The 26,594-nt window shown below is 42.4% G+C and overlaps 1 protein-coding gene across 2 annotated transcripts in view; it reads left to right on the top strand.

The window, feature by feature from the left end:
• Window positions 1–26,594, top strand: part of DOCK11 (dedicator of cytokinesis 11) — a 187,379-nt gene that overhangs the window by 103,127 nt on the left and 57,658 nt on the right. Inside the window, exons 24-36 of one of the 2 annotated variants that reach the window (XM_047715224.1) lie at window positions 568–686; window positions 2,186–2,255; window positions 2,394–2,519; window positions 3,425–3,496; window positions 4,261–4,407; window positions 7,032–7,115; window positions 7,974–8,085; window positions 8,593–8,631; window positions 10,316–10,494; window positions 16,010–16,126; window positions 17,747–17,822; window positions 19,066–19,175; window positions 21,087–21,198. In XM_047715224.1, the coding sequence (XP_047571180.1) occupies window positions 568–686; window positions 2,186–2,255; window positions 2,394–2,519; window positions 3,425–3,496; window positions 4,261–4,407; window positions 7,032–7,115; window positions 7,974–8,085; window positions 8,593–8,631; window positions 10,316–10,494; window positions 16,010–16,126; window positions 17,747–17,822; window positions 19,066–19,175; window positions 21,087–21,198 (1,363 nt within the window). The remainder of the gene's footprint in view (window positions 1–567; window positions 687–2,185; window positions 2,256–2,393; window positions 2,520–3,424; window positions 3,497–4,260; window positions 4,408–7,031; window positions 7,116–7,973; window positions 8,086–8,592; window positions 8,632–10,315; window positions 10,495–16,009; window positions 16,127–17,746; window positions 17,823–19,065; window positions 19,176–21,086; window positions 21,199–26,594) is intronic. The other variant, XM_047715225.1, reaches the window with a different exon arrangement.

The raw sequence follows: 26,594 nt of genomic DNA, 5'->3' as shown, positions 1-26,594 counted from the left end.
GGCCAGCAGGCCAGTCTCCAGAACCTTCAAACACATCTGCTCTCCCACTCCAGTGGAGTGCCGGTTTACCAGGAGTCCGTTGTCTTTATTCCCAAACCCCTTTATCCCAGTTACACTTTTTATCTTTGGTAGATGAAGTGTTTCATGTGAAATACACGAACAAAATCTGAGTGCTGAAATAGAGATGTGGTTAAAGTAATCAACAAAACAAAGTCCCCTGTTTTTCTTTTTATTTTATTTATTATTTATTTGACAGAGAGATAGAGAGCACAAGCTGGGGGAGCAGCAGACACAGGGAGAGGGAGAAGCAGGCTCTCCGCAGAGCAGGGAGCCCGATGTGGGACTCAATCCCAGGATCCTGGGGTCATGACCCGAGCAAAAGGCAGATGCCTAACTGACTGAGCCACCCAGGCACCCCCCAAAGTTCCCTGTCTTAGGAAGCTGCCATCGAAGTGGGTTTATATTCGAGTGAATGTACTTCTCGTTACTTAATTTTTTTGTTGCTTCACATTTGCAAGTTATAGCATATTTCTATGTGTTTTCATAACTAATAATGACTTATTTTAGTGTTTGCATGCCATGGAGATCCAAGTCATGATACAGTTTCTACCTGTAATTCTTATGCAACTCTTCCGGGTTCTCACCAATATGACCCATGAAGATGATGTTCCTATCAACTGCACCATGTGAGTTTTGGTGTTATAATACAAAGACGCAACTTTTGTTTCTTTTTTGTGTTTCTTCATTTTTCACTATAAATTTATCTTCCAGATAAGAACCCAAAAGTCAGATATCTAATATCCATTTTCTCTTGTTTCATGCTTCTCAGACTGGGGAACTTGTATCGCCAGGGATAGATGGTACCAGAAACCATAGAAGAAAATGTGTTTTTCTCCACCAGGGGTTCTAAAACCTGGCTGCATGTTAGAATCACCTGGGGAACTTTCAAAGAGGTCTGTGCCCAGACCACATTCATACCAACGAAATCAGAATATCAAGGGGTGGAACTCAGCATCTTTTTTTTTTTTTTTGAAGTTTTCCAGGCGATTCCATAATGCAACAGAGTTTGAGAACCATTGCCCTAGACCAGTGTTGTCCGATAGAACTTTCTCCAATCATGGAGTTGTTCTACACTCGGGCTGTCCAATATGGTAGCCATTAGCCACATTTAGCTATTGAGCACTTGACATAGGGCTAGTGTAGCTGAGGAACTGAATTTTTCACTGTTGTGAATTTCAATTAAATAGCCACAGGTGCCTAGTGGCTTTCATGTTGGACAGTCACCCTAAGCCATGAAGTTTTACTCAAAACAGTGAGGGAATATAATTTTTATGGAAACAAACAAGGATCTATGGTAGAGTAGAAGGCAAAATGTACTGATTTTGCAGTTCAAGTAGGATGCTTGAATGCATTGAGAACTCAGTGTGGGATGTTTCTGGCTTTGTTGCTTCTGCTGTTGCCATGACCTCTCCCACTGGGCCTTACACGACACCCCGGCTCTGCTGCTGGGGACAGTCTGCTCAAAAATTTACGAAGCATTCCTCTAGTCCCGTGGTTCTCAAATACAGCTCCTACCCCAGCGGCATCAGTATCACCTGGGGGTAGATGAAAAATGCTCATCTTTGAACTTCACCCCAGATCTCCAAAATCAGAACTTCTGGGAGAGGGACCCAGCCTCCTGCCCTCTAGGTGATTCTGATGCATGATCAAGTTTGAGAACCACTGCTAGTCTCGTAGATGAATTTTAGATTTCCTGCTGATCGCGGGTCACGCCATTATACCCATCCTATCTCTCTCTTCCTTTTCCCCATCTGTTGCCGTGCTTTTTATTTTATCTTTTATCTTTCCTTTCCTTTTACTCCCTGGAGGGGATTTCATTTTTCACCCCCCTGGAGGTCTGTTGGCCCACCGTAGCCAAGCTCCTACTTGACATGTGCACAGAGATTTAGAGCAGAGAAGAGTCATCTGGGCTGGAAACACACTAGCCTTCTTTTGAACCAGGAAGTGTTTTTGCAAGGCCCTGAGCACGTTAGATGCTGAAGTCTTTGTTAGGCCATCTTATGTTGTCTGCGGTCCGCTCACTTTTAACGCTTCGGGTGGTGTGGGGGTATTTTCAGGGCTAGACGCTCCAACTGTGGAAATTCACCATAGCCTGACATGCTGCCCTTTGCGAATGTGTTTTCAGGGTTCTCTTACATATCGTTTCGAAGTGCCATGAAGAAGGCTTGGATAACTACTTAAGATCCTTCATCAAGGTTTGTGGAGGAAACTTTGTTTGGGAGCCGTTTCTTTTCTGTGAGAATTTTGACTGACGGTTCACTTTCTTTCATTTGTAGGAGCCATTTCTTTTCTGTGAGAATTTTGACTGACGGTTCACTTTCTTTCATTTGTAGTATAGCTTCCGACCTGAAAAACCGAGCGCTCCTCAGGCGCACCTGATACATGAGACCCTGGCTACCACCATGATCGCCATATTGAAACAGTCTGCCGACTTTTTAGCAATAAACAAACTGCTGAAGGTAAGGAAATGGACACAACAGGGGAATAAAGGAAGCCAGAGACGTACTGCTTGATGCCCTCCCACTTGGGTCCTGGTCTTTTCGTCCTTTACCCCCTTCCCTTACACTCTGCTCAGGTATCCTTTTCCCTCACGCGCTCCACAGAACCTTCTTCATTCTCTTTACCCTTCCTACCCACTCCCTGTTCTCAGTCGAGCGTGTAATAGAATTGTGTAAAAGAAAGACCTGGGTTAAAATCCGCCAGCTAATAGTTCCGTGACCCGGAGTCTGTCACTGACCGTCTCCAAGCATCCAGTTCCTCATTTCTAAAATACAGGTGAAGCACTTAACACGTCATTTCTGGCATACAGACACTCAAGTGGTGGCTCTTATTTTTGTCATGAGTTTTACTGTTTCTGGGAATGATGGAATTTCAGTTGCAGACAGCTGAGGCTATATCTGCCAGAGGCTTCTCTCTACCCTTCAAATATACTCACGCAAACACCTGTGCTCCTTGGGCTGGCCCCAGTGATGTACCAAGGGCAAGGCTGGGCTCCTAACTGGGTGCAGACCCTAGTAAGATTCAATGTCTGTAGGGAATTGAAAAGCAATCATAAAATAAACTAAAAGTCGGTTTGCCGTCAGCAAATCAAAACAATGTGAGTGATAAAATGCCTCCCCACGATGGGCAACATTCCCAACACAGGCCCTTTGTACCTCAGCAGCCAGCCCTGAAGTACAATATCACGTCTCCGGCAACACGCTTTGGAGGTATTTTGTGGAACTGCAGTCGTAGAATTGCGATCACCTTAAAATGCTATTAAAGTTCAGAGATCAGACCCATATTGATTTGTCCAGCTTTGCTAAGCTTCAGGATTTGGATAACTATTAAACATTGATTTTATGTATTTGTTTGTTTATTTTAGTACTCATGGTTTTTTTTTGAAATTATTGCAAAGTCTATGGCCACATACTTGTTGGAAGAGAACAAAATTAAGGTGAGTAGGCTCAAGAATAATATTTAACACGGGCAGAGAAGGCTCATTTTATTCACTGGTAGCAATGACACGCAAATCCTCTTATGCTGAAAGGTGCTTAGCCCTTAGCTTTTTCAGTTTTGCCTTAAAACGCACACACACACACACACACACACACACACACACACACACACACACCCCGTCAGATGAATTACATAAATCTGAGGTCTGACAGTTCATGCATTTTCAGAGTCCTCACACACTCTTCCACGTACATTCTTTAGTTATTTGCCACGTAAAATGCATTTGCTTTGAAGCTTCCCCCTCATCTTGTAGCTTAAACATGTCTCTGTTGAAACATTTTCTCAGTTACAGGAATTCTAGGGTTCAGATTTGTGAAGTGAAAGATACTCACTTCGTACTTGCCATTTTTATCAGATTTTTCACAGGGCAGGTTTACCGAAATCGAGATGCACGGATAAATGAGTTCTTTGTTGTCAGGAGAATAAAAAAATGGAATGAAAGCATGGGGTGTGTCTACATCTCAGGAACGTGATGCTGAGGTTGGCTTGTTGATGATTTCAGTCAGTTCTATTATTCGAGGCCCAGGTAGTTCCTATAGTAACCTGAAGTGTACATTGAGCTAGCGATGGCATTTTTAAGTTGGGAGAAGAGTTAGACTCCAGTTAAACACGGGTATGTCTAGAATGTGTTTGAAAATAAGAATGGCAATCGATTTAGACCTTTTGCGACTCTGACTTTTTGCTATGCCTATTTCACTGAAGCTTCCCAGAGGCCAGAGATTTCCAGAGGCGTATCATCATGTCCTACATTCGTTGCTTCTTGCGATAATCCCCCACGTGACTATCCGCTATGCCGAGATCCCTGATGAGTCCCGAAATGTCAATTATAGTTTGGCTAGCTTCCTGAAGGTGAGTTAAAGGCAGCCAGAACGTGGTAAGGAATTATTCTTCACCAGTATGGCCTTTAAAGCCAAAGAAAAAATTGCCCACTTTCTAGAGACTTGGCTAGGTCTGCGTAAGCCTGCTGGAGAAACTTTTTTTTTTTTTTTAAAGATTTTATTTATTTATTTGACAGAGAGAGAGAGACAGAGCACAAGCAGTGGCGGGGGTGGGGGGGGGCGGAAGAGCATAGAAAGAGAGAGAGGGGGAGAAGCAGATTCCCCGCTGAGCAGAGAACCAGATTTGGGGCTTGACCCTGGGATCATGACCTGAGCTGAAGGCAGATGCTTAACTGACAGCCACCCAGGTGCCCCTGGGGAAATTCTTGACTAAATGGGTCCATCAGTTAAACAGCCCAGTTTGGGCGCCTGGCTGGCTCAGTCTGTAAAGCATCTGCCTTTGGTTCAGGTCATGATCCCAGGGTCCTGGGATCAGGCTCCCCATCGGGCTCCCTACTGGGGAGGGAGCCTGCTTCTTCCTCTCCCTCTGCCTGCCGCTCCCCCTGCTTGTGCGCTCTCTCTCTCTCTCAAATAAATAAATAAATAAATAATCTTAAAAATAAACAGCCTGGTTGGTGTTTTTTTAAGCCCCCCACTGAAATGGCTAATTAATTAAATCAAAGGTCCCACACAGGTGGCTTAGCGAGAAGGCATGTTTTGCTCATTTCACATGATGTTTTTTTCAAATATGTTAATTTGAGTACCTTTAGATGGGGCATGTACTTTCTATATTGCCACAGTCCCCGCCACTCCTTAGCATGCCCCTGACTCTTCTTATGCATTGAAATCCTTCTCTGACCCCTGCTGGTCCTTGAGTTTGTATCACTGGAACTGAAGCAACCTGTTTGCTGATGTGGCCACAGCCTCCATGTGGTTAATTCACATGAGGGAAAACTGTTAATCTCCGCCCATGAGATGATTTTGAGAGAGATGGAAGCTCCTATGTTGATGAAGGACCGCACATTTATTGTCGTTATATTTTGTCGTTATCTGTACATAAGGGGCAATGCTTGAGTGCAGCTGTTCTATAAAGTGGATGACAACGACATTTGATGTGTTGCAGAGAAGGGGCGTGGGAAGGTCATCGTGCAGAGCATTTAGGATGTATGGAGGTAGGGCTGGGAAGTTCGTCTGGTGCCTGGTGATGGAAGGCCTTGAACGTCAGTCTGAGGAATTTCGATTTTGATCTGTATGCCGTGGGGAAAGACCAGCAACTTACGAGGATAAGTTTGTTGCTGGAATGATGGAAGAAGTGAGGGCAGCACCGTCAGGGTAACCGGCTAGAACCTCAGTCCCTTTCCCTTGTCTGCCTGATAGAGTCCATTCATCTTTGAGGCTCAGCTCTGCCCTCACCTTCCCATGGCGTGTCGAGCACACCTTCTGTCTTTCAGCTGTGCTTTCCATACTTCCGTGGTACTTCTTACCACGCCATATTTTAATTATTTATTTGTCTTTACCATTGGATGAGTATAAAGACCATGTCGTATTCACCTTTGTATTTTTCTAGAACACTGTCTCAGTCGCTGTGAGAAATGAGATACAAACAGTTGGTTGATCAAATATCGAGTTCCTTGTATTTCACAGGAACAGTGTGGACCCCATGGAGAACTTAAGGGAAAGAGAGACTTTCTATTGTCCTATCTGGGTAAAAAGACAGGGAACTAATAAGTAAAACACACACTAGCATCGAAGAAAATGTTTAACAAGGGACTTGTGGGCCAACATGGCTCAGGAAGCTGGGATTTCATCAGAACATTGAGTAATGGGTAGGATTTGGCTGAAGTAGTGCTAGAATTACTAGGTAGGCCTGGCCTGAGCACAGACCCCGAGGTGGGAACACGCAGCGCTTCCGGAGCGGATAATGAGCCGACGAGCTGTACTGGGTGGTGAAACGGGTGAAGTAGGTTGGGACAACATTGCGAGTGTCCTTGAATGCCAGGCTAAGGAGTTTGAAGTTATATTAAAGGCAATAAGGAAGTAATGAAAGCTCTGGAAGGAAGGTGACCTGATTAGGGCTTGGACTTAGAGATGAATTTGGAAGCAGGTGGATGGGGAGATGACGGGTGCATGCTGGTTCATAGCCTTCCTGGACTTGTGAACTTGCCCAGGAATGAGAACCTTAACTAGGAGGAGACCAGCGGGCACCTCTGGACATCGGGAAAGGCTGTCACAGAGGAGGGCTGTATTAATGGGCCAAGACTCCGTAGAACACAGGAGAGCCTTCTCTTTGGGTCTGAAATTTTGCCCTAGCCCAAACCCCACTTATAGTAGTGAGCTGACCACCATACACTTCTCTTTGAGCTTTTAGAATTGACCAGAATGAGACAGAGTAGCTAAATAGATTACATGTATGTGTATGTATATGTGTTTGCATGTGTGTATACATACATGTACATGTATGTTTATCCATCTATCTCCATGTGAACATTGTATAGTTGGGACCCAATTCCAACAACACATCACTTGCCCTTTCCCTTCTTTAAGGTCACCTACTGTAAAACTCCGAAAGCCATTATTCTGTTATCTGTAAAAGCGAGAACATCATGCCAGACTTCCAGAATTATGTCACTGTTCATTTTCTTTTGGTTTCTGTAGCGCTGTCTGACACTAATGGATAGAGGATTTGTTTTCAATCTGATAAATGACTACATATCTGGATTCAGCCCCAAAGATCCCAAGGTAAGTTAGAAGGACGTCCCCGTAGCGGCCGTCCGACATCAGAGCGTGAGACCAGGGGTAAGACTTAGTCCCTGGAGGATTTGGAGCTGCTGTTTTTGCTTAGGTTCTCTGAGTACAGCTGTCGCTCAGAGATGGGGATGTTGGGTAGTGTGGGGGGAGTCCCCGAGACCACCCACATGTTCAGTGGTGCGCCGGCAAGACCCACAGGACTCATTGTAGAGTTATGGCAACCTTCGTCACGACTAAAGATTCGTGACAGGGACACATACAGCAGGGATACGCAGCTGGAACAATAACAGAAAAGCACAGCGAGTGGAGTCCTGGGCAGTGTTCACACAGGGTTACCGAGAGGCCACCCTCCCTCCCGTGAAGGTCACGCTGAGTACAGCCTTTCTCCAGCAGGGAAAATGCTGAACATGCAGCCACACGTGTTCAACATGGCTTTTCAGGGATGCCCATTAGAGACCTATGGTCTAGGTTGTTTCTTGGGGACTGGTCATATACTGGAGATGGGTGGAAATTCCAGAGGCAGTAAAGGGAAAGAAAGCAAGTGTTCACAGTAAATCACATTGTTTGTACAAACAGTCCGAGCAGGCTGACAGAGGAGGCACAACCTTATCGTGTAGGGAGCATTTCAAAATCCAATTTCCCAAATGCCAGCCAGCAACCAACCTCACCAGCAGCCTTGCTTTAAAAGGAGAGCCTGCTGGTGTTAACTCTTTCTTGCGCAGGTCACGCCTCAAGGTGTGCTTAAAACACCAAACACTTCCGTTTGGGAAATTAATGCCCTGTATTTAATTATTAAAATAGTAAATGCCGACAAAAAAGGGAGTTCTGTGTCTTTTTTTTTTTCTCTAGGTCCTGGCTGAATACAAGTTTGAATTTCTGCAAACGATTTGCAATCACGAACATTACATTCCTCTGAACTTGCCAATGGCATTCGCGAAACCTAAACTCCAGCGCGTTCAAGGTACGTGTTTGCATTTTCCATCATTCGAAACGGTGTTTTCCTTCTTGGGGGGCTAGCGCTAGCATAGCGTACTGTTTTCTAGGTAAACCGTGAATTGAAAGGTAACCTCAGAATCGTTAACTGTCCGAAGATACGCTCCTTAATGGTAGCCCACACTTGCTTTGTAGTGTCAGTGGTAGTAGTAACAGCATGGAGAAATCAGGTGTAATTACATCAGTGGCTGCTTAACCAGAGATGTCAGATAGTAGTACAATTACTTTCTGTGATAATGTTTGAACTCATACATGAGATCAAATTTAAAAATAAAACCATAGAAATGCATTTCCGCTGAAAGGAAGCTCGAGAAGCGTAAAAGCAGAGTGGAATTGTAATTTGTCTTATGTATTCAATGTATGATATGCCTTCAGTTAACTCCATTGCTAGTTTTATTGAATGCTTTGTTGTACAGCACAATTCTTATGTTACTATGTTTTTTATTTGTCCCTTTTCTTTTCATATATTAATTAGATTTTTTTTCATTTGCGGTGGACCGTTTGACTTCAGTAGGTAGGTTTAACTCGGTTCACTCTACAGTAGTTCACTGTCTTTAAAAACGATTTGATGAATGGCTAAGATGGACGGTGGGGGTGGGGGGAGGCTTTGTTTGCTTTTCGTATCGTCCCTGGCCACAGTGAGGTTTTAGGCTAACGGACTCAGAAAACCAAGGAGATGGTGTATGAGGCGGTATTTTTTGTTTCCTTTTAAAATAAGTTTACACATTGATTGCTCAAAGAATCCGTTTGAAAACCAGTTCCTGCTTAAGGCAGCGTGGGGCCCAGAGGTTGTATCTGTTCTTTAAGTGTGTGTCCTCTCTCCCAGGCTTGCCTCCCTTCTCTCTGACCCTGTCTAATGACTACTTGGCCACAGTTTTGAAGGTCTGAATGAAAGGACCCGATTGGATGTATTCAAATCAATGAAGTCAAAGCAAAGCAAAACAAAACAAAACTTAACTGCCATTGCAGAATCTACCCAGATAGAGCCCCCTGGGTTAGTCACGAGTGGCCCCTGTGCGTTGAAAGTGCTCGGCATTCCCAAAAGAGGATAACCCCAGGGCAAGAAGAAAATCAGATGCCTTGTGTCTCCAGGGGGTAGGGGTCTTAATCACTGAATTCGAGCCAGTGAAAGTAAAGAAAAAGTACTTAGAAAACCAAATACATCTGCTCAACCACTCCCATATTTAATTCTGAGCACGTAGAGCTCAGATGCTTCCCTGTTATTTATCGGTAGCCGCGAGGACATCAGAGAAAAGAAGGGGTCGACAGATGTTCAGGATTTTTGGGATTAAATCTGTCTACTCACAACATTTATTATGTCCTAACTGAATACGTAGCGTTATATGAACTGCTGAAGAGCGCCCTCTCCCCACCCACCCCCGAAAGATAGAAAACGTATCCTTTAGCTTTACGGCTTAATTAAATTCAAGGGTAGAGGAGAGGAAATAAAGATTGTGAAATCTATGGGAGAAATGACTAAACTTGGTCTCAATCCCTTGGGAGTAGTTCCAAGGCAGGTCCCAGCCAGGATATTAGCAGCTGGGAAAAGGGACTGAGTTCTAAAAGGGAGTGAAACACATAGTTTGGAGGGTGATTTTCTGAAGTCAAAGATCTGTGTTTGCCTGCTGATGAGTTGGAAGTGAGACGAAGCTATTTTTCTTACTGTTCCTGTACCCGTTGTATTCGGGCCAGTCTCTGACATTTACTAGAACAGTCCGTAGTTCACACCCTTAGAATGATTCAGTTGTCTTGTCCTCCTTTTCTTACTTTCACGAGTGTAAACAGATAAGTAATTCAAGTGTTGTTGTACAGAATCAGTCAGTCCATAGCTGTAACAAAATCTCCTCAGATGAAAAGACATGTAGATATTGCCACATATAGCATTGTTTCATTCTGGGGTCAATCTTCAGACTCCTGAGAGTTAAAAAGAATCTAGGAGAAAAGAGATCTAGGGACTCTCTTACTGACCGAAATGATCATTAAGGCTATCCTACAGCCCTAATTGTGAGCGCGTTTCTGTTGTAAAAATGTTGCATGCTTGTTCTACATGACCAAAGAATTGTCCACGTTCATTGAGAATAAAATTATAGCTCTTGCTAACATAAGCACATATTACTAAATAATAAATATGTGACTTTAATGATAAGGCCATTTTTGATTACTTTTATAAACGGGTTTTACATTTCATTGTACCGCAGATTCAAATCTTGAATACAGTTTATCAGATGAATATTGCAAGCATCACTTCTTGGTTGGTTTGCTTCTGAGGGAAACCTCCATTGCTCTTCAGGACAATTATGAGATCAGATACACGGCTATCTCTGTCATAAAGAATCTTTTGATAAAACATGCATTTGACACTAGATACCAACACAAGGTAAGGATGCCCGTCTAATCAGTGTCACATTAGTAAATTTCGGCTAAGATTTTACATTCAAGTGGACGTGTTCAGTAAGGCACATAATATGAGCATCGATGAACTTATTTTTACAAATAAGATTTGTTTCACCATCCAATGATTAGGTTTTCAAAATACTGTTCAGCTAACTGTTGAAGAAAAACAGTGGTTTCTCAAGTCGTGTGTAAAGAACAGCGTAACTGCCGCAGGAGTTGTTACATAAGCTAATTAGGCTTTTTAAAAAATCGTATGTGGTTGTAGCCATATGGACTCTTTCAAAGATATTTCTTAGTGTACGTCCTCATATATATATTCCTAAATCAGTTACAGTATTGATTAAGTGATTAATAGTAAGACATGTTAACTGGGTCAAATACGAAATACTTAATATGAAGATTTCCTTCTTACTGAAAAAATGCGGGTGTGGCTATAAACCTTATGGACATTGCACATTGTCTGTGTGTGAAGGCCATTGCTATGGCTGCTGCTCACTGCCCCCTTAACATATATATTCAGATCTTCTCACCATTAAACTCCATTGGGCTTAAAAATGTAGATTGCAAACTCCGTGGATTTCAAAAAACCTAACTTACATACCTAGAATCACAGGGCTCGAGGGGACATCATATTATTTCATAATTAATAACTTGTCCTTTGGTTTGTATATCCAGGTACAAATAAAAATTAGGATGTCGTTTAGTATTGTCATCACTTTGCAAAGCTGACTTGGAAATGGAGCTTATTCTTTTTTTTTCTTTTTTAAGATTTTATTTATTTATTTGACACAGAGAGAGATCACAAGCAGGCAGAGAGGCAGGCAGAGAGAGAGAGCTGGGGAAACAGGCTTCCCGCTGAGCAGAGAGCCCGATGCGAGGCTCAATCCCAGGACCCTGAGATCATGACCTGAGCTGAAGGCAGAGGCTTACCCCACTGAGCCACCCAGGCTCCCCGGAGCTTATTCTTTATTCAATATTCCTGTTTGTCCTTGATAAACAGAAGACGTCTGCCAGCTGCTTCCATTTATAGTTTTTTAATTCCAAAGGGTTTTCGTTACTACAAATTTTGCTGGTTTTCTTCAGGCGATTCTCCCCTGAATCTCCTTAAGTACATTGAAACTCAGTGTTAAGATGTTTTTTTGTTACTTACCACAATTTTGGCTTGGTTTCTGTCACGATATAACTGTAACAACACATTCCCATCACCCTGTTACGTGCTATTTTCTCTTTCTGTGTGAATGTCGATATTGACGTCACGCAAGATAACCAGTATGAGATACCTGAATGAAAAGATATCTCACAGGTCAGCCGTTCCACCCAGGCTCTGGCAAACCTTGAAAACTGCTGGTTACCACTGGGTCCTGGCGAACTGCTGCTTATGCCTAGAGGTGCAGGAAAGGATCTTAGGCAACGTGGAGGAAAAGGTCTCTAGCCGTGATTTCAAATTACACGTGGGAAAACGCAAAATGAACTTCTCCTCCCAGAAGCAGGAAGCTGTGTCATTTACCTCTGCCTCTTCAGATGAAAGTGCAGGAAAATGGGATTGCACTAGTGTCTTACCTAGAGGTGGATTTTTAAATGTTTTCTATCACACGTGTGGACATCATTTCCTTTTTAAAATTCTGAGACGTTATATATATGCGCACACGCATATAACTTCTCTTATCTGTAAAAGTCCAGCACTGCGCCTACTTGAGTATTTGAGGTTTGGGAGTGTGGGAAAGATTGAAATGCCAAGCCCATTACCTCTTCAGTGACTTCTGAAGCCCTTTTCTCTTTTGTTCAAAAGCTTTAAACAGGGGCGCCTGGGTGGCTCAGTGGGTTAAGCCGCTGCCTTCGGCTCAGGTCATGATCTCAGGGTCCTGGGATCGAGCCCCGCATTGGGCTCTCTGCTCAGCGGGGAGCCTGCTTCCTCCTCTCTCTCTGCCTGCCTCTCTGCCTGCTTGTGATCTCTGTCTGTCAAATAAATAAATAAATAAAATCTTTGAAAAAAAAAAAAAAAGCTTTAAACAGCTGTTATGTGGGTATGGGATTCTCTCTGCTAGAACTTTGCCTCATGGGCCTGCTTCACCAAAGCTTGAATTCCTTTCTCTGTTGGGTCCAAAGAATTCCCAGGTGGCCTGAGTAAGGGGTCATCTGTCAAATATGTTCAAGTAAAACATGTTCACCATGAATGGTGGCGCCAATGTAAGGGATAGAGATGGAAGCTTTAGGATCCCATAATTTTTGTGGGTCCCCTGAAGTGACCCCAGACAAATATACAGTCAAGGAAAAAAATGCTCCTTATGGAAATGCTATTTTTGAGATACCCTAGTCATAGCTCCCCCAACTATGTTGCTGTTCTTTGGCCCTCCTCTAATGAAATGATCGAGATGTCACTCATCCCTATTATGTGCTGCTCGTAAACTGCTTTGGGAGATCTCCTAACTGTGAGACCTCTTCTCTATCCAGAACCAAAATGACTAAGTGACTAAGGTGTGACTAAGGTGTGTCTCTGTGCCTGTACCCACCGGAAGTGATGTTAACCCCTGAAAGAACTGCAGTTTTGACTTGGGCTGTGGGCAGGGTGTTTTCCGTTATCCCCTCCCCCCGCTCCCCACCTCCCTTTTTAGTAATCCATGTACATAGTTAAAAAATGCCTCTCTCCCATTTCTTAACCCCATGTAAGTCGTGCATGCAGAAACATATATATATATGTATATGTATATGTATATATATGTTACATGTGTGTATAATGAGAATCATTATGCATTTTTTAATTAACAAGACATCCTGAAGATTAGAGCTACCACATTTTTAGAAATCTGCATATTATTCCATCATATGGATATACCCTGTTCTGTTTTCTTTCTTTCTTTCTTTCTTTCTTTATTTTTAAAGATTTTATTTATTTGACAGACAGAGATCACAAGCAGGCAGAGAGGCAGGCAGAGAGAGAGAGGAGGAAGCAGGCTCCCCGCTGAGCAGAGAGCCCGACGCGAGGCTCGATCCCAGGACCCTGGGATCATGACCTGAGCCAAAGGCAGAGGCTTTAACCCACTGAGCCACCCAGGCGCCCCTATTTATTTATTTTTTAAGTAGGCTCCACACCCAGTGTGGGGCTTGAACTCACAACCCCGAGATCAAGAGTCACACGCTGAGCCAGCCAGGCGCCCCTGAACAATGCCTTATTTTAAACTCTCTTCTAGTAATAGATTCCTAGGTGGTTTTTGGACTTTTGTGCAGGCAAAGCTTAATACACTATATGTTTTCCTGTGTTCCTGTTCCGCTGAGAGAGTTGTAGTATCTCCTTGCCTAGTGATCACTGGGGAATGAAAGTAAACTCCCATCCAGAAGCTGTAGTATTAATAATAGCAGCTAAAATTGACTGAGGACTCACTACATGTCAGACGCTGTATTAAATACCTTACCTGAATTAGTATAATTATTATTATCCCCATTTTACGAAAGAGAAATGTAAACTGTGGCTCAGTGATTTGATCACAGTCAAGGAACAGCAACAGGAGATTGGAAATTCATATATGTATAAAATCCAAGATCTGCGTTCTTAGCCACAAGACCGTAGTGGCTATCAAAGCCAAAGGGGGACACTGAAAAACTAGAGAACTGCCAAAAAAGGGTGACCACGATGGGGAAAAGCCTTGAAGCCAAAGCCATGTGAAGAATAAAGGAAGTCATGAGGGCCATTTAGCCTTGCGGAGAATGAATTAAGCTGATTCCTGGTAACGATCTTTTAACTATTTGAAGACTTGCCCTGTAAAAATGGGGCGTGGCCTTGCTCTTGTAGTACCAGAGGCCAGAGCTATACCTAGCAGGTAGAACTTACAAGGAGTAAATCAGCTAAAGGACCCTTCTAACAGAAACCAGAGAAGGGCTGGAGTGTGAACATGAACCCTTTGTTGGTTGCAGGGAAGGGCCATTCCTCCCTTGGGCGGGAAGCTGGCGATCCTTGGTTCTCAGACCTCTGTGCCCTTCAGCACAATCTGGGGCAGAGTCCCAGAAATAATGAACAATATGAAAAATTGTTTAGCCTAAATAACAAATGCGAATTCAGGCAACAAGGAGGTACTATTGGTCTTCTGTATTCTGTAGGTTGACTATTAAGCCCTAGAGACCTTCTCTATGTCTCCAGAAAAAACCTCCCAGAGTCATGAAATGTGAAGGGGCAACTTTTATGCCATTATATCCACTGGTTTTGCTGACTCAAGTGTATGTACGTGTCGGATGAGGAATGTCTAGAGCTGAGAAAAGCAATAAATACATTTTCAAATAAGAGATACCATGTTAAGACTGCTAGTAGCGGGGCGCCTGGGTAGCTCAGTGGGTTGGGCCGCTGTCTTCGGCTCGGGTCATGGTCCCAGGTCCTGGGTTCGAGCCCCACATGGGGCTTTCTGCTCAGCGGGGGGCCTGCTTCCTCCTCTCTCTCTGCCTGCCTCTCTGCTTACTTGTGATTTCTCTCTGTCAAATAAATAAATAAAATCTAAAAAAAAAAAAAAAAAAGACTGCTAGTAGCCAGGGGATAAATATATTTATTTACAAATTTATCTTCCAAGTCTTACAGTTGACTCAGGGGGCCAAGATCACATTATCTTAATTGCTTTGATCAAAACGACAAAAAAGGAGGCGACTGTGTGGTTCAGTCATTAAGTGGCTGCCTTCGGTCATGATCCCCGGGTTCTGGGATCGAACCCCGCCTCGGGCTCCCTGCTCAGCGGGAAGCCTGCTTCTCCCTTTCCCACCACCCCGTGCCTGTGTTCCCTCTCTCTGTGTGTCAAATAAATAAATGAAATCTTTAAAACAACAACAACAACAAATGTTTCTTTAAGGAATAGAGTAGCTCACCATTTTTAAAAAAAGATTTATTTGAGAGCAAGCAAGAGAAGAGGGCGAGGGGCAAAGGGAGAGAGAGAATCCTGAAGCAGACTCCCTGCTGAGTGAAGAGCCTGATGGAAGGCTCTATCCCAGGACCTTGAGATGCTGACCTGAGCTGAAACCAAGATTTGGCCTCCCAGCCCACAGAGCCACCCCAGGCACCCCAGTAATTCACCATTTTTGAGGCTTCTCCCATTGATTCATTTATTCAGCTAACGTGTACTGAGCATCTCCTATCTGCCCAGACACTGGGGTTGAAGTGGTGAACAAGGCAGACACCATCCCTGTGCTTGTGAAAACTCAGCCCTCACTGGAGTTAAAGAACAGAACTGATACTATCTGCTTTCTAGGTCAACCACTATTTTTCAGAGAATGAGCTTTCACCTTTTACTCTATGTCGTCATTGAGGGATTGTGATTTGACTCTGTAGGGTGTAGAAATCCGAATACCAAGAAGGTTCCGTGGTAATTAGTTTTGAGACTTGTGAGTATAAATAGCCTCATGGTTCACTAATTTGTTGTGGATATTAGCCCACTTTGAGTCTTGAAACTGATAGATGGGGGCTAGCTTTATTTGGGGTATAGACCTATTCTATCCCTACTGAGATTTGGATAATTATTTTTCAGAACCAGCAGGCCAAAATAGCACAATTGTACCTACCATTTGTTGGACTGCTCTTGGAAAATATACAGCGGTTAGCGGGTCGAGATACCTTGTATTCTTGTGCAGCCTTGCCTAATTCTGTAAGTAGTAATGTATTTCCGTGGGCGTTATATCCCCTTTTATTGACTGCGTTTAGAATTGGGGTCATATGCTATATGGGCTCTATCTTAAGCATTGCTCTTCATTCCATTTTTAGAGTTAACACCTTTTTTTCCCTACAGCAGTGCTTCTGAGCCACCCAGGTGCCCCTGCTTCTCATACTTTAATGTGCATACGAATCACCAGGGGATTTTGTTAAAACACAGACTCTAACTCAGTAGGCCTGTGGTGGAGTTCAAGACTGTGCTTTTCTAACACACTTTTGCCTGCTTCTAGTCCAAGGACCACACTTTGAGTAACAAGGTCCAAGAGAATACCAGGAATCCTTCGCACCCAGTGTTTTAAGATTTACCATTATTTGCCTTCCGATATTCAACTTGGAAATGGAATGAAGGATTCTTCACTTCCACAATGCAAGGCACCAGGGGTTAAACTGTATTCCTTTGCTTCTCCTTTCCTGGGACAGCCTACTTGTAGTTCTTCAGAGTTGCTTTCCGCTCGGCGCAGTTGGTCTGTGCTTTGTTCTCCCTTTAGAATCTTAGTGTTAAAAGGAACCTCGGATGGTGACCGGTCCCCCATTGGGCAAAACAACATTTTGCCTTTGTAGTAATTAAAACTTTCCTTCCCACATTAGACCTAAAAGGTTTTCTTATCTGCTTGTCCTAGTTTGGCCTTCTTAGAGAGACATGGAACACATCTTTTCCCACCTCCACATGACACCCCTTGCACAAGTGCTTTCTAAATTTTTCTCCAGACCAGAGACCTACCTCTACTTCATCTTTTGTCATTCCCAAACCCTTTGACAACCTTGGTTATGCTCTTCTGGATATGCTCCACTTTACCAGTCAGCCTATTAAAATGTGGTGCACAGAACTGTACCCTTTCTAGTCTGCCCAGAGGGACTGTGAAGTCCTGCCCTGCCCCCACTCCATGTTCTGAATGGCCCAAGATGGCCTTCCCACTTTCAGTTGCCGTGTCATGTTGTTGGGTGGCGGGATAGACTGTCCTTTACGGCTTCCTTTGGCAATTAGCCCTATCAAATGCCCTAGTCGATTTGTCTGGCCTGCCTTGGGTTCCCGAGAAAGCTGCTTTTAAACCTTCCTGATGGCTTTATTGCCTATAGCTCCCAATTACGTACCTCAGCTAAATGTGGGGGCCGCCTTATCTACCTGGGTTTTAGGCTGGCCTTTCTTCCCAAACACAGTTACTCCTGCTTATGCTCGCTCCAAAATATTCGACAGTGATCTTTGAAAGTATTTGACTTATCTGTTCTTTCTTCTGGAGCTCAAATTCATCTAGGGCTTCTGGTCACACCTCTCCTTCAAGCACTGCACCTAGTTCCTAGGGGGATTATTGGGTGGTGGTTGCCACTTCTGCCAGCCATCTCGGGTTCTATTACTCGGTCAGAGGTCTTGCTTGCAAAGTATCCTAGTGCCCCATCTTTAAAGAGATGTCACTGAAATCCCAACAGTGATACCTGATCTGGACTTTCACAGTGAGCTTTGTTTAAAGTTAGGAGATCCTCCCATTCTGTTCATTCCAATGTCTCATGCTCATGTACAAATTTGTTGAAATGACAGCGATGTCACCTTGTGTTACAGGCATCCCGGGATGAGTTTGCCTGTGGCTTCACTTCACCTACAAGTAGAGGGAGTCTGAGCAGTGACAAAGACACTGGTAATTAAGTCCTTTAAAGAGTATACATTGCATGGCTGTATTTCTATACAGAAACACACCTTGTACTTCTCTGTACTTTTGAAATACTTCATAACTATACATAGCATGAGCTTTTCTAAAGTTTAATTAAATCTGACTCACACTTGCAGCCCCCCCCCCCTTTTTTTGCTTAAGTTTCCTTATCCAAGCTTGTTTAAAATGTAGCTTTGGTATACTGACAAAATACAGGATAATGAGAAGAACACTGGTTTCCGATCCTATCTGTCTCCAGTCTTAAGACGCTTCCCCTTTTTTGGGCCTAAGTTTCCTTATCTACAAAACTCTCTCTTGAATTGTGTGGCCTTGGTTTATTACTTCCAGCCTCTTGTTGTTTCATAAGTAGTAAAGTATTTCAAGTGGTTAAAAAAAATAAGTCACCCTTTGTTAGGCTTCTTATGGTGTTTTGATATAAAATAGAAACTTCATGTTTTCTTTTTTTATTTTCTTTTTAAAGATTTTATTTATTTATTTGACAGAGAGAGAGAGAGATCACAAGCAGGCAGAGAGGCAGGCAGGGGTGGGGGGGATTTAGCTTCCCCGCTGAGCAGAGAGCCCAATATGGGGCTCAATCCCAGGACCCTGAGATCATGACCTGAGCCAAAGGCAGAGGCTTAACCCCACTGAGCCACCCGGGCGCCCCGAAACTTCATTTTTAAAAAAATTTTTTTTTGAAGACTTTATTTATTTGCTTGAGAGAGAGAGAGTGAGAGAGAGAGAGAGCATGAGAGGGGAGAAAGGGTCAGAGGGAGAAGCAGACTCCCCGCCAAGCAGGGATCCCGATGCGGGACTTGATCCCGGGACTCCAGGATCATGGCCTGAGCCGAAGGCAGTTGCTCAACCAACTGAGCCACCCAAGCGCCCCCTGAAACTTCATGTTTTAGATGACTAAGATCTATTCCCTAAAATCTGTCTCTAAATTAACCCAGTACTTACTTTTTTTTAAAGATTTTATTTATTTATTTGACAGACAGAGATCACAAGTAGTAGGCAGAGAGGCAGAGAGAGAGGAGGAAGCAGGCTCCCCGCTGAGCAGACAGCCCGATGTGGGGCTCTATCCCAGGACCCTGGGAGCATGACCTGAGCCGAAGGCAGAGGCTTTAACCCATGGAGCCACCCAGGCGCCCCAACCCAGTACTTATTTTTAAAAAAAATTTTTTTTGACCATTCTTCCTGTTGTTAATGGGGACTTGGCTTTTTTTTCCAGCTTATGGGGCTTTTCCAAATGGACATGGAATCAAGAGGGAAGATTCAAGAGGTTCCCTCCTCCCAGAAGGAGCAACGGGATTTCCAGATCAGGGCGGGACTGTTGAAAATGTAAGAACCTAAGTATGTGGGGTAACCTAGGGATATGTTAGGCTACAGCTGGCTGTCTTTTTATATAAGTAAAAGTCTCTCCACTAGAAAACATCCCTTAATTCTTGGATGTTGTATTGGTTCCTTCCTCTAATGGCAGCTGCTACTTGAATATTTAAAACTGTTTATGGAGGATAAGGCATTCATCCTTAAGAGTTCTAACTTTGAATACCTCCTTTAATCTTCATATACTGTAACCTGTTCTAGAGAGGGAAGGTTCAAGTTTAAAATATCTAATGCACCTTGTCGTATAAATCCCTTCTTGGCAGGGTTAATTCAGTCTTCCATTCTTTTGTGATAGAGTAAATAACCTGGGAGAAAAAAAGTTAGGCCTCCAAATCGATGATCTCAGTGTCACATCATTACTTAATCAGAATATATTCTCTAACATTAAAGTTTGAGTATGTCTGTCTTGAGACAGAGAAACCTCATTTTATTTTACTTTATTTTTATTTTATTTTGTGACAGAGAAAGGGCAAGTGGTGCGTGTGGGGGAGTGGCAGAGGGAGAGGGAGAGAAAGACCCTTTAAGCCCAATGCGGGGCTCAATCTCACCACCCTGAGATCATGACCTGAGCTGAAGGCAGACGCTTAACCATCTGAGCCACCCAGGTGCCCCAAGAAATTTCATTTTGACCAATAAAGCCATGTAATGCTGCTGTGTAAGATCACAGAATCATATAAAATTAGGGTTAGAAGGGTGCATACAAATAATAAATTCCAACTCAATTTACAAATGAAAACTGGGGTTGTGACTTAGGACAACCACACAGCTATGGCAGGCCAGACCTGAACCTGGATTTTCTGATTCTAGCAATATTTCTCTTATATCACGGCATTCTTAGTGTGCTTCAGAATCACCTGGGGGGTTTAATAAAAACAGATGGCTGGGCCTCACCTCCAGAGTTTCTAATTCAATCTGGGATGGGGCCTGCTAATTTGTGTTTCTAAGTTCTCAGGTGATGCTGATGCTGCTAATTGGGAAACACCCCTTGAGAACCACTGGAATATACTTCCTTGAGCCTTGGGGTAAATAGTAATTCATTCACAAAGGTTCCTATTTTATGGCTTTTAGAATTCTGTCAATAGACACTATCCTGGGTAAGGCAGATAAAAGACAAAGAAGTTAAATGACTTAATAATCAAATGAAAGTTCGTTCTTAGTAAATCCTAGTTTAGTAAATGCCTATTTCCAGCTCAGTTTAAGTCAACTGTAAAAGAACTGGTTTTTAATACGGTAAATTCTTTAGGTTATTAACATTCTATTCATGTAAGTCCCCAAATAAGTCAGATCTTGTCATGCTTAACAACTGAGATTTTAACAAAAATCATTAAAAGGAACATCACTAGTTTGTAGAAGCTGTGGTTTTAAAGTATTACTGGATTCTTCTTCATGTAATTATCTTGTCATATGAGCCCTTCTTAAAAAATACAGATTTCCTGACCTATGATTTGTACGTTGGATTTTAATTTATAAACTCTGAAAGATTCAAATGAAAAGAGCTTAAAATGTTTCTGTGCTTCCATATACCTTAGTTAAGTTCCTCCTGCATGTAAAAGCTATTTTTCCTGGAATAGCCACATACAGTAATTTAAATTTTTTACTGCTACTTAAACACAGAACTCACGGGAATGAAACACAGTGTTCATGGCTGTTATCTTGATGAAGACCCCCAGGTAATTTCTAGTGATACTACTCTGTGCAGTAGCAACAAAGAAAGATTCAGCTCATTTACCTTCCAAGTGTGATAGAAAATTGGATTTGGACTTAGAATTTTCCCAAGCAGGACCAATGATACAAATAGTTATTGAGTTCAAGGCTATGGGAATGTCTAGTACCAATATTGTTTGACAATAGCCCTTTCTATTACAGACCCGACAGGGTTCTACCAGGAGCAGTGTATCCCAGTATAACCGACTGGACCAGTATGAAATCAGAAGCCTCTTAATGTGCTACCTGTATATAGTGAAAATGATTTCTGAAGGTGAGTTACCAGCATATTAAGCGTGGTCTCTACTAGACATCCCCCCCCACAGGTTCATGCAACGAATATTTGATCGTCCCCTGTATGTAAAACACGAGCACATTAGAAACAGATCGTTGAAGACTCTGACCTTAAAACGTTCCTGTTTCTAACTTAAAATGGGTTTATTGGGGTCATCTGGGTTTGATTCTTCACACTTGTTTTTTTTAATTTAAAAATTGATTTTTAAAATGAAACTGTAGTTTTAAAAGTGCTAAACATATTTTTTTTTCAGGCAGAGCTTACATCGCATTAAATGACCAAAGTAAACAGAAGGAAATAATAACCAGGAGTCACATTTAATACTTTAGCTTTTATTTGACCCAGGATTTGGAAAACCAAAAGCAAACAAAAAGACAGGAAGTATTCTCGGAGGGTCGGGAATGCCGCTGTTATCTTCATAGTGCCTGCCTGTGGCATTGTGTGGTGTTACGTTGTTTTTCAGGCTTCATTTTTTCCCCCTTTGGTGTACAGTTGTATTATTTATTAGTTTTAACAATTCTTTATATGATAGACTAACCAAAGGGTTTTCATAAACTGCAAGTCCTCTGGAAGTAAAATCAGGTTATCTTATTCCCAAATATCACATTCACTTACACAACTCCCTCCCTTTTCTTCCTTTTCTCAATATTTTTACTTAAAAAAATGTATGCAGGAATGAAGAACATGAAAGCACCTGGGTTCTGATTATCATAATCATTATATTTTACTTACTTGCTTTATTTTTAAACATTTCTATATTTAAAATTTTAAAATATTTTTATATTTAAGTATTTTAAACATTTTTATATTCAAGTATTTTAAATATTTCTATGTTAAATATTTTTAAATATTACTCTAAATCTTTTTTAAATAATAATGCAGGATATAAAAACATAAAATAATTTGATAGTTAACCATCAAAGACCTTCAGAAAAGCTAGATATGAATAATAAATCCTAGAGTTTATTAATAAAAGTCAAAAAACAACTATAATCTTAAAGTTCTAAGACTATATAATTTAGAGTAAAAGTCAAAGATTATATTGAGACTATATGATGTACCTCCCTGTTTTGGGAAAGAAATAAAGGGAGATCATTTTTAACCCCAGTGGTATTTCAGTCTGAGAGATAATGGATCAGTTAACAATTACAGCCACAGCTCACTGTTTTTGTCGTCCTGCAAGATGGAAAAGTGAGCAAACAAGGTGGAAAGTGACTGCTAATGTATATGGGATTTCCTTTAGGGTGATGAAAATATTCTAAAATATTTAGATATTCTAAATATCTAATATTCTAAAACTGGGGTGGTGGTTTTACAACTCTTTAAAAATACTATAAACTGCTGTATTGTGCACTATTTAAATGGGTTTTATGGCCCATGAATTCTCTCAATAAATTTGCTTTTTTTTTTTAAAGGCCTAATGACACATGAGAAAAAACAAACGAACAAAAATAAGAAAAAAAAGTAGTTGAATACCACCACTGCCCAGGGAAAGTGAGTTGGGGGCAGGAGGAGGAAAAATGGAGGGGGCAGGGAAAGGAGTTGGGGAGATGCACTGCTGACTACTTTCTCCTTATCTCCACTCCAGCAGAGTGCATGTGCACACACATGCACACATGCGTGCACATGCACACACACATGCCCACTCTCACACCATATACTATAATTACCAGGGTTAAGCCTCTGGCAGCTTGTTTAATGTCCTGGATAAGACCATAACTGCTTTGTTTCTTGAGAACTTCATAGTTCTGCTCCACTTGTAAATGTTGACCTTGCTTGCTGAATTTTTGGTTTTTGCTCCTTAGATTTTTCTCTCTTCTGCTCTTGCTTTTGGATTCTTAAAAGCACATTTTAAATAACTAGTATACAGTCCGTGTCACATCTCCTCTTTATCTTTTGTATGTGTAAAGTCATATTCATTTTATTCTGAAAAAAATCTGCTTCTGGATCTTTCTCAGTGGATGTATTCTAGTTACTTTGTCTTGTCTGGTAAATATTTTAGTCACTCTGTATGCATTTAAATGTTGAACCCTTAGAAGTCCATACTCTTCAGGTCCTTTCTTGGCTTTATTGGTTCATAAACAGTAGCAACTTAGTTTCAACAAAAAGGTGGCAGACCTTTACACTTATATGTGGAAGTAGAGGAATTCCACAGAATGAATTTCCTTTTCTATTTGTGGCTACATTTTATTAATTGGCAATAAGTCACTGTTTCAAAGTCTTAGTCATTTGCCAAACTTTTTTTTTCTTATTGTCTCGTTTATTATTTCTGGAGAAATGGAATCAGAGTCAGGGGTAATCAGTTACACAGTCTGAATTGACAGGAAGACTGTCCTCTTGTAAAAGAAGAGCATTTTCCTTGAGAGGATGAGGCAAAGCTACTTTCCCTCTTTTTCTGTCTGTGTCCTGGCTTTTCTCTTTATTGCAGACCCTGAGATGAAACTTTGGGTATCACCGAGAGGCTTATTGGCGTCGTACTCCTTACCTGTAGACTCATTAATGTTCTTCTTCCCAGTGGATTGTTCAGTGAAAGGTGTCAGGTAGCTGCAGTCTCTTACAGAAAACCCAATGTTGTACTGAGTTATACCACTCTTCGATTTTCTTTTCCCACTAGATTTTACAGTATAGTCAAAAGGAAATACATCTAAAGAGGGCTTTTCCTTACTCTGTGTAAAAGGGGGAAATGAACTTCCATTATAATCAGGCATATTTTCCTCTGAAGTTTCAGATACAACTTGAGTAGCGGGGTTTCCTGTAGTAGAAATACTGGAAAGGCTCCAAGAGAAGTCAATCTGAGTTTCACACTTCTGGGTGGCGGTCCTTTGGGTGGAGGTCCTCTGGGTGAAGATCTGTTTCCTTTTCGGCTGGCCAAGCTGGTCTTCGTGGTTTGAAACATCTTGAAATCCAGGCCCCTTTTGAGGACCAGCTGTCGATGTTAAAGGAAACCCTGCAGGTGACTTCTGATTGGTACTGCTCTCTGTGCCAGGCTTACTGCTATTACCATAAGGCTGCTCAGGAGAGGTCTCCCGGTCCTCGAAGAGGTCCTGACTATAAAATGGAATCGAAAACTTTGGACTTCGTGGTCGTTCCTTTCGTCCAGTTTTCATCTCTTCAGTATTTGATTGCTTTATCAATCTGACAGGCAGATACACATGAGTTCCTGGGGAGGGCTCCCTGACGGAGAAAACTGGCACCGACCTTTGCGTACAGGGAATGAATACCTCATCATCGCTACTAGAAAAAGAAGGGGGCAAATGCTGCAGATTCCGTTTTAGTTCTGCAGAAAGCTTCTGATTTTCTTCCCTTAACTTATTCCTTTCTTCGGTAAGCTGAGTAATAAAGTGAAGATTTTGTTGTTGGATATCATAAAATTCTTGCTGTAGTGTGTTCCTGTAGCTTTCATTCAGCGAACAGCGTTCACATGTTTTTGCATTTAACTGATCTCGCAACTCCTGAATGGTGCTACTGAGGACTTTCTGTTGCGCGGTCAGCTCTTTAATTTTGGCTGTAGAGCCCGTCCACCTTCCATCGGCCAGTCGTTCTTTCCTCAAACTGGCTAATTTTGCCTGTAAACGGCGTAGCTCTTTGTCGTGGAGCTCTTTTAGCATTAGCCAGGTTTTTTTAAAATCATCAGATGACACATCACATACACTAAACTGTAATTTTTCTCTTCCTGAAGGTTTCTTACCACCTCCCCTGTCTCCTCCACCCATGTTCCCTGCCTGCATCATGTCTCGCCGATTTGGGATTTGGAAACGGTGGAGACAAGGCCAGCGGCTTGATAGCGCTACCGCCGTTGCCAAGAAAATGGCGGAGGAGCTGCTGATTAGAGCTAAGCCGCGGCTGGGATGAGGCCTTTCCCCCTTTTACAGACCTGCGAAGCTGTCTCTGGGCACAAGGCTGGCACCGGGGTGGTTCAGGGATGGGCAGAAAGTTCCGGAGTTTTTGGGTGGGAAGAAGGCACCAGCCTTTTGGCGAGAAGAGCCGATGCGTGTGAAGAGAGAGGATGGCGCCTACACATCGCTCTTCGACAGAAGGCCGAGAGGCCGGAAACCCAGTGGCTTCTGGGGGATCTGGGCTTCTCTGAGCCGCAGGGCAATCAAAGGCAGGAGTAGGGGAGACCGGAAGTCCCTGCCCGCTTTTTTTTTTTTTTTAAACAAACTAACAACGCCATTTTTAGCATTTTTATTCTTGAGGGACAGTGTTTTAGAAAGTATCAACACTTGTGGCTTTTAGAAACAGTTGGAAGTAAAGTCAAAATCCCTACATTCCTCCCTCTCTCCCCCTCTCCGCCTAGCCAACATTGCCTAGTCTTCCATCCTTATCTTGCCCGGGTTGTAGCTGGGTTGGCAGTTTTGTCATTTACCACTCTTGTGATGCCTATCACATTTTTACATTTAAGAGCTATGAGCACCATGAGCTATATCTGAGTAGCATAAAAAGGGAACGGAGGGGGCACCTGTCTGACTCAGGGGGTAGAGCATGCGACAAGATCTCGCAATTGAGTTCTAGCGCACTTTGAGCATAGAGAGTACTTAAAAATAAAAATCCTTTAAAAAGTAAATGAAAAATGAATGGAGAGTTAAGTGGCAGCAGTATTTTTTCTTCCTTTTTAATCTCGGTAAATCACTGTGTTGGAGTAAAGAAGCAGGTCAAAAGAGAAGTATACATGATAGATTTAAGGGACTTTTATATCTGGAATAGTTCAATACATGCGCCTGGACATACGGTTAGAAGATAAGCAGGCATGTTTTTAAGAGTGTATTCGAGCAAAAATTGATTAGAGTCAGGTAGCATCCAATCTAGCAGACAGAAAGTAGTCTTGAGGAGCTGTACAAAATGAAAGACTTTTAGAGGTAGAAGGGAGCTGGAGCAAGGAAGTTTATGCAGGGAAAGAAAGTGGGTTTGTTAGTGCAAAGTCACTTTTGTCTAGGGGATGCCAGGGCTCTGTCAGGCAGATTACCTTAGTAGTGCCCATCAGATGATTCCTAATTGACTGGTTTACAATTCCATTCCTGGGAGAGTGGGAACTGTAATTGTCTAGGTTTGGTGGTGGGAGGCTTAGCATAAGCAACTCCATTTTCATTCAGCCTGTTGTTTTGTTTTTAACTCTGTGTGTGTGTGTGTGTGTGTGTGTGTGTGTGTGTGTATTTACATAATATCAAGACTTCAGAGTTTATAATACAAAGGCAAAGGGTAAAAAAAAATCTCTTCTTCTAAAGTTTAAAGTTCTCAAACTTTTTGGTTCACAGAGCCCTTTGAGTAGCAGACAAAGGTGCTTGACCCTCCTTTCGGAAAAATACACCTGAGCATGCAGCATTATGCAAAATTTTAGGAAGTTCATTGAAAACACCCCTGGTCCTTTTCCCTTCCTC

Source organism: Lutra lutra, chromosome X (assembly GCF_902655055.1).
Source record: "Lutra lutra chromosome X, mLutLut1.2, whole genome shotgun sequence".
NCBI classification, from domain to species: domain Eukaryota; kingdom Metazoa; phylum Chordata; class Mammalia; order Carnivora; family Mustelidae; genus Lutra; species Lutra lutra.
The sequence above is the reverse complement of the archived record's forward strand: the minus strand, read 5'-3'. Positions and strand labels throughout refer to the sequence as shown.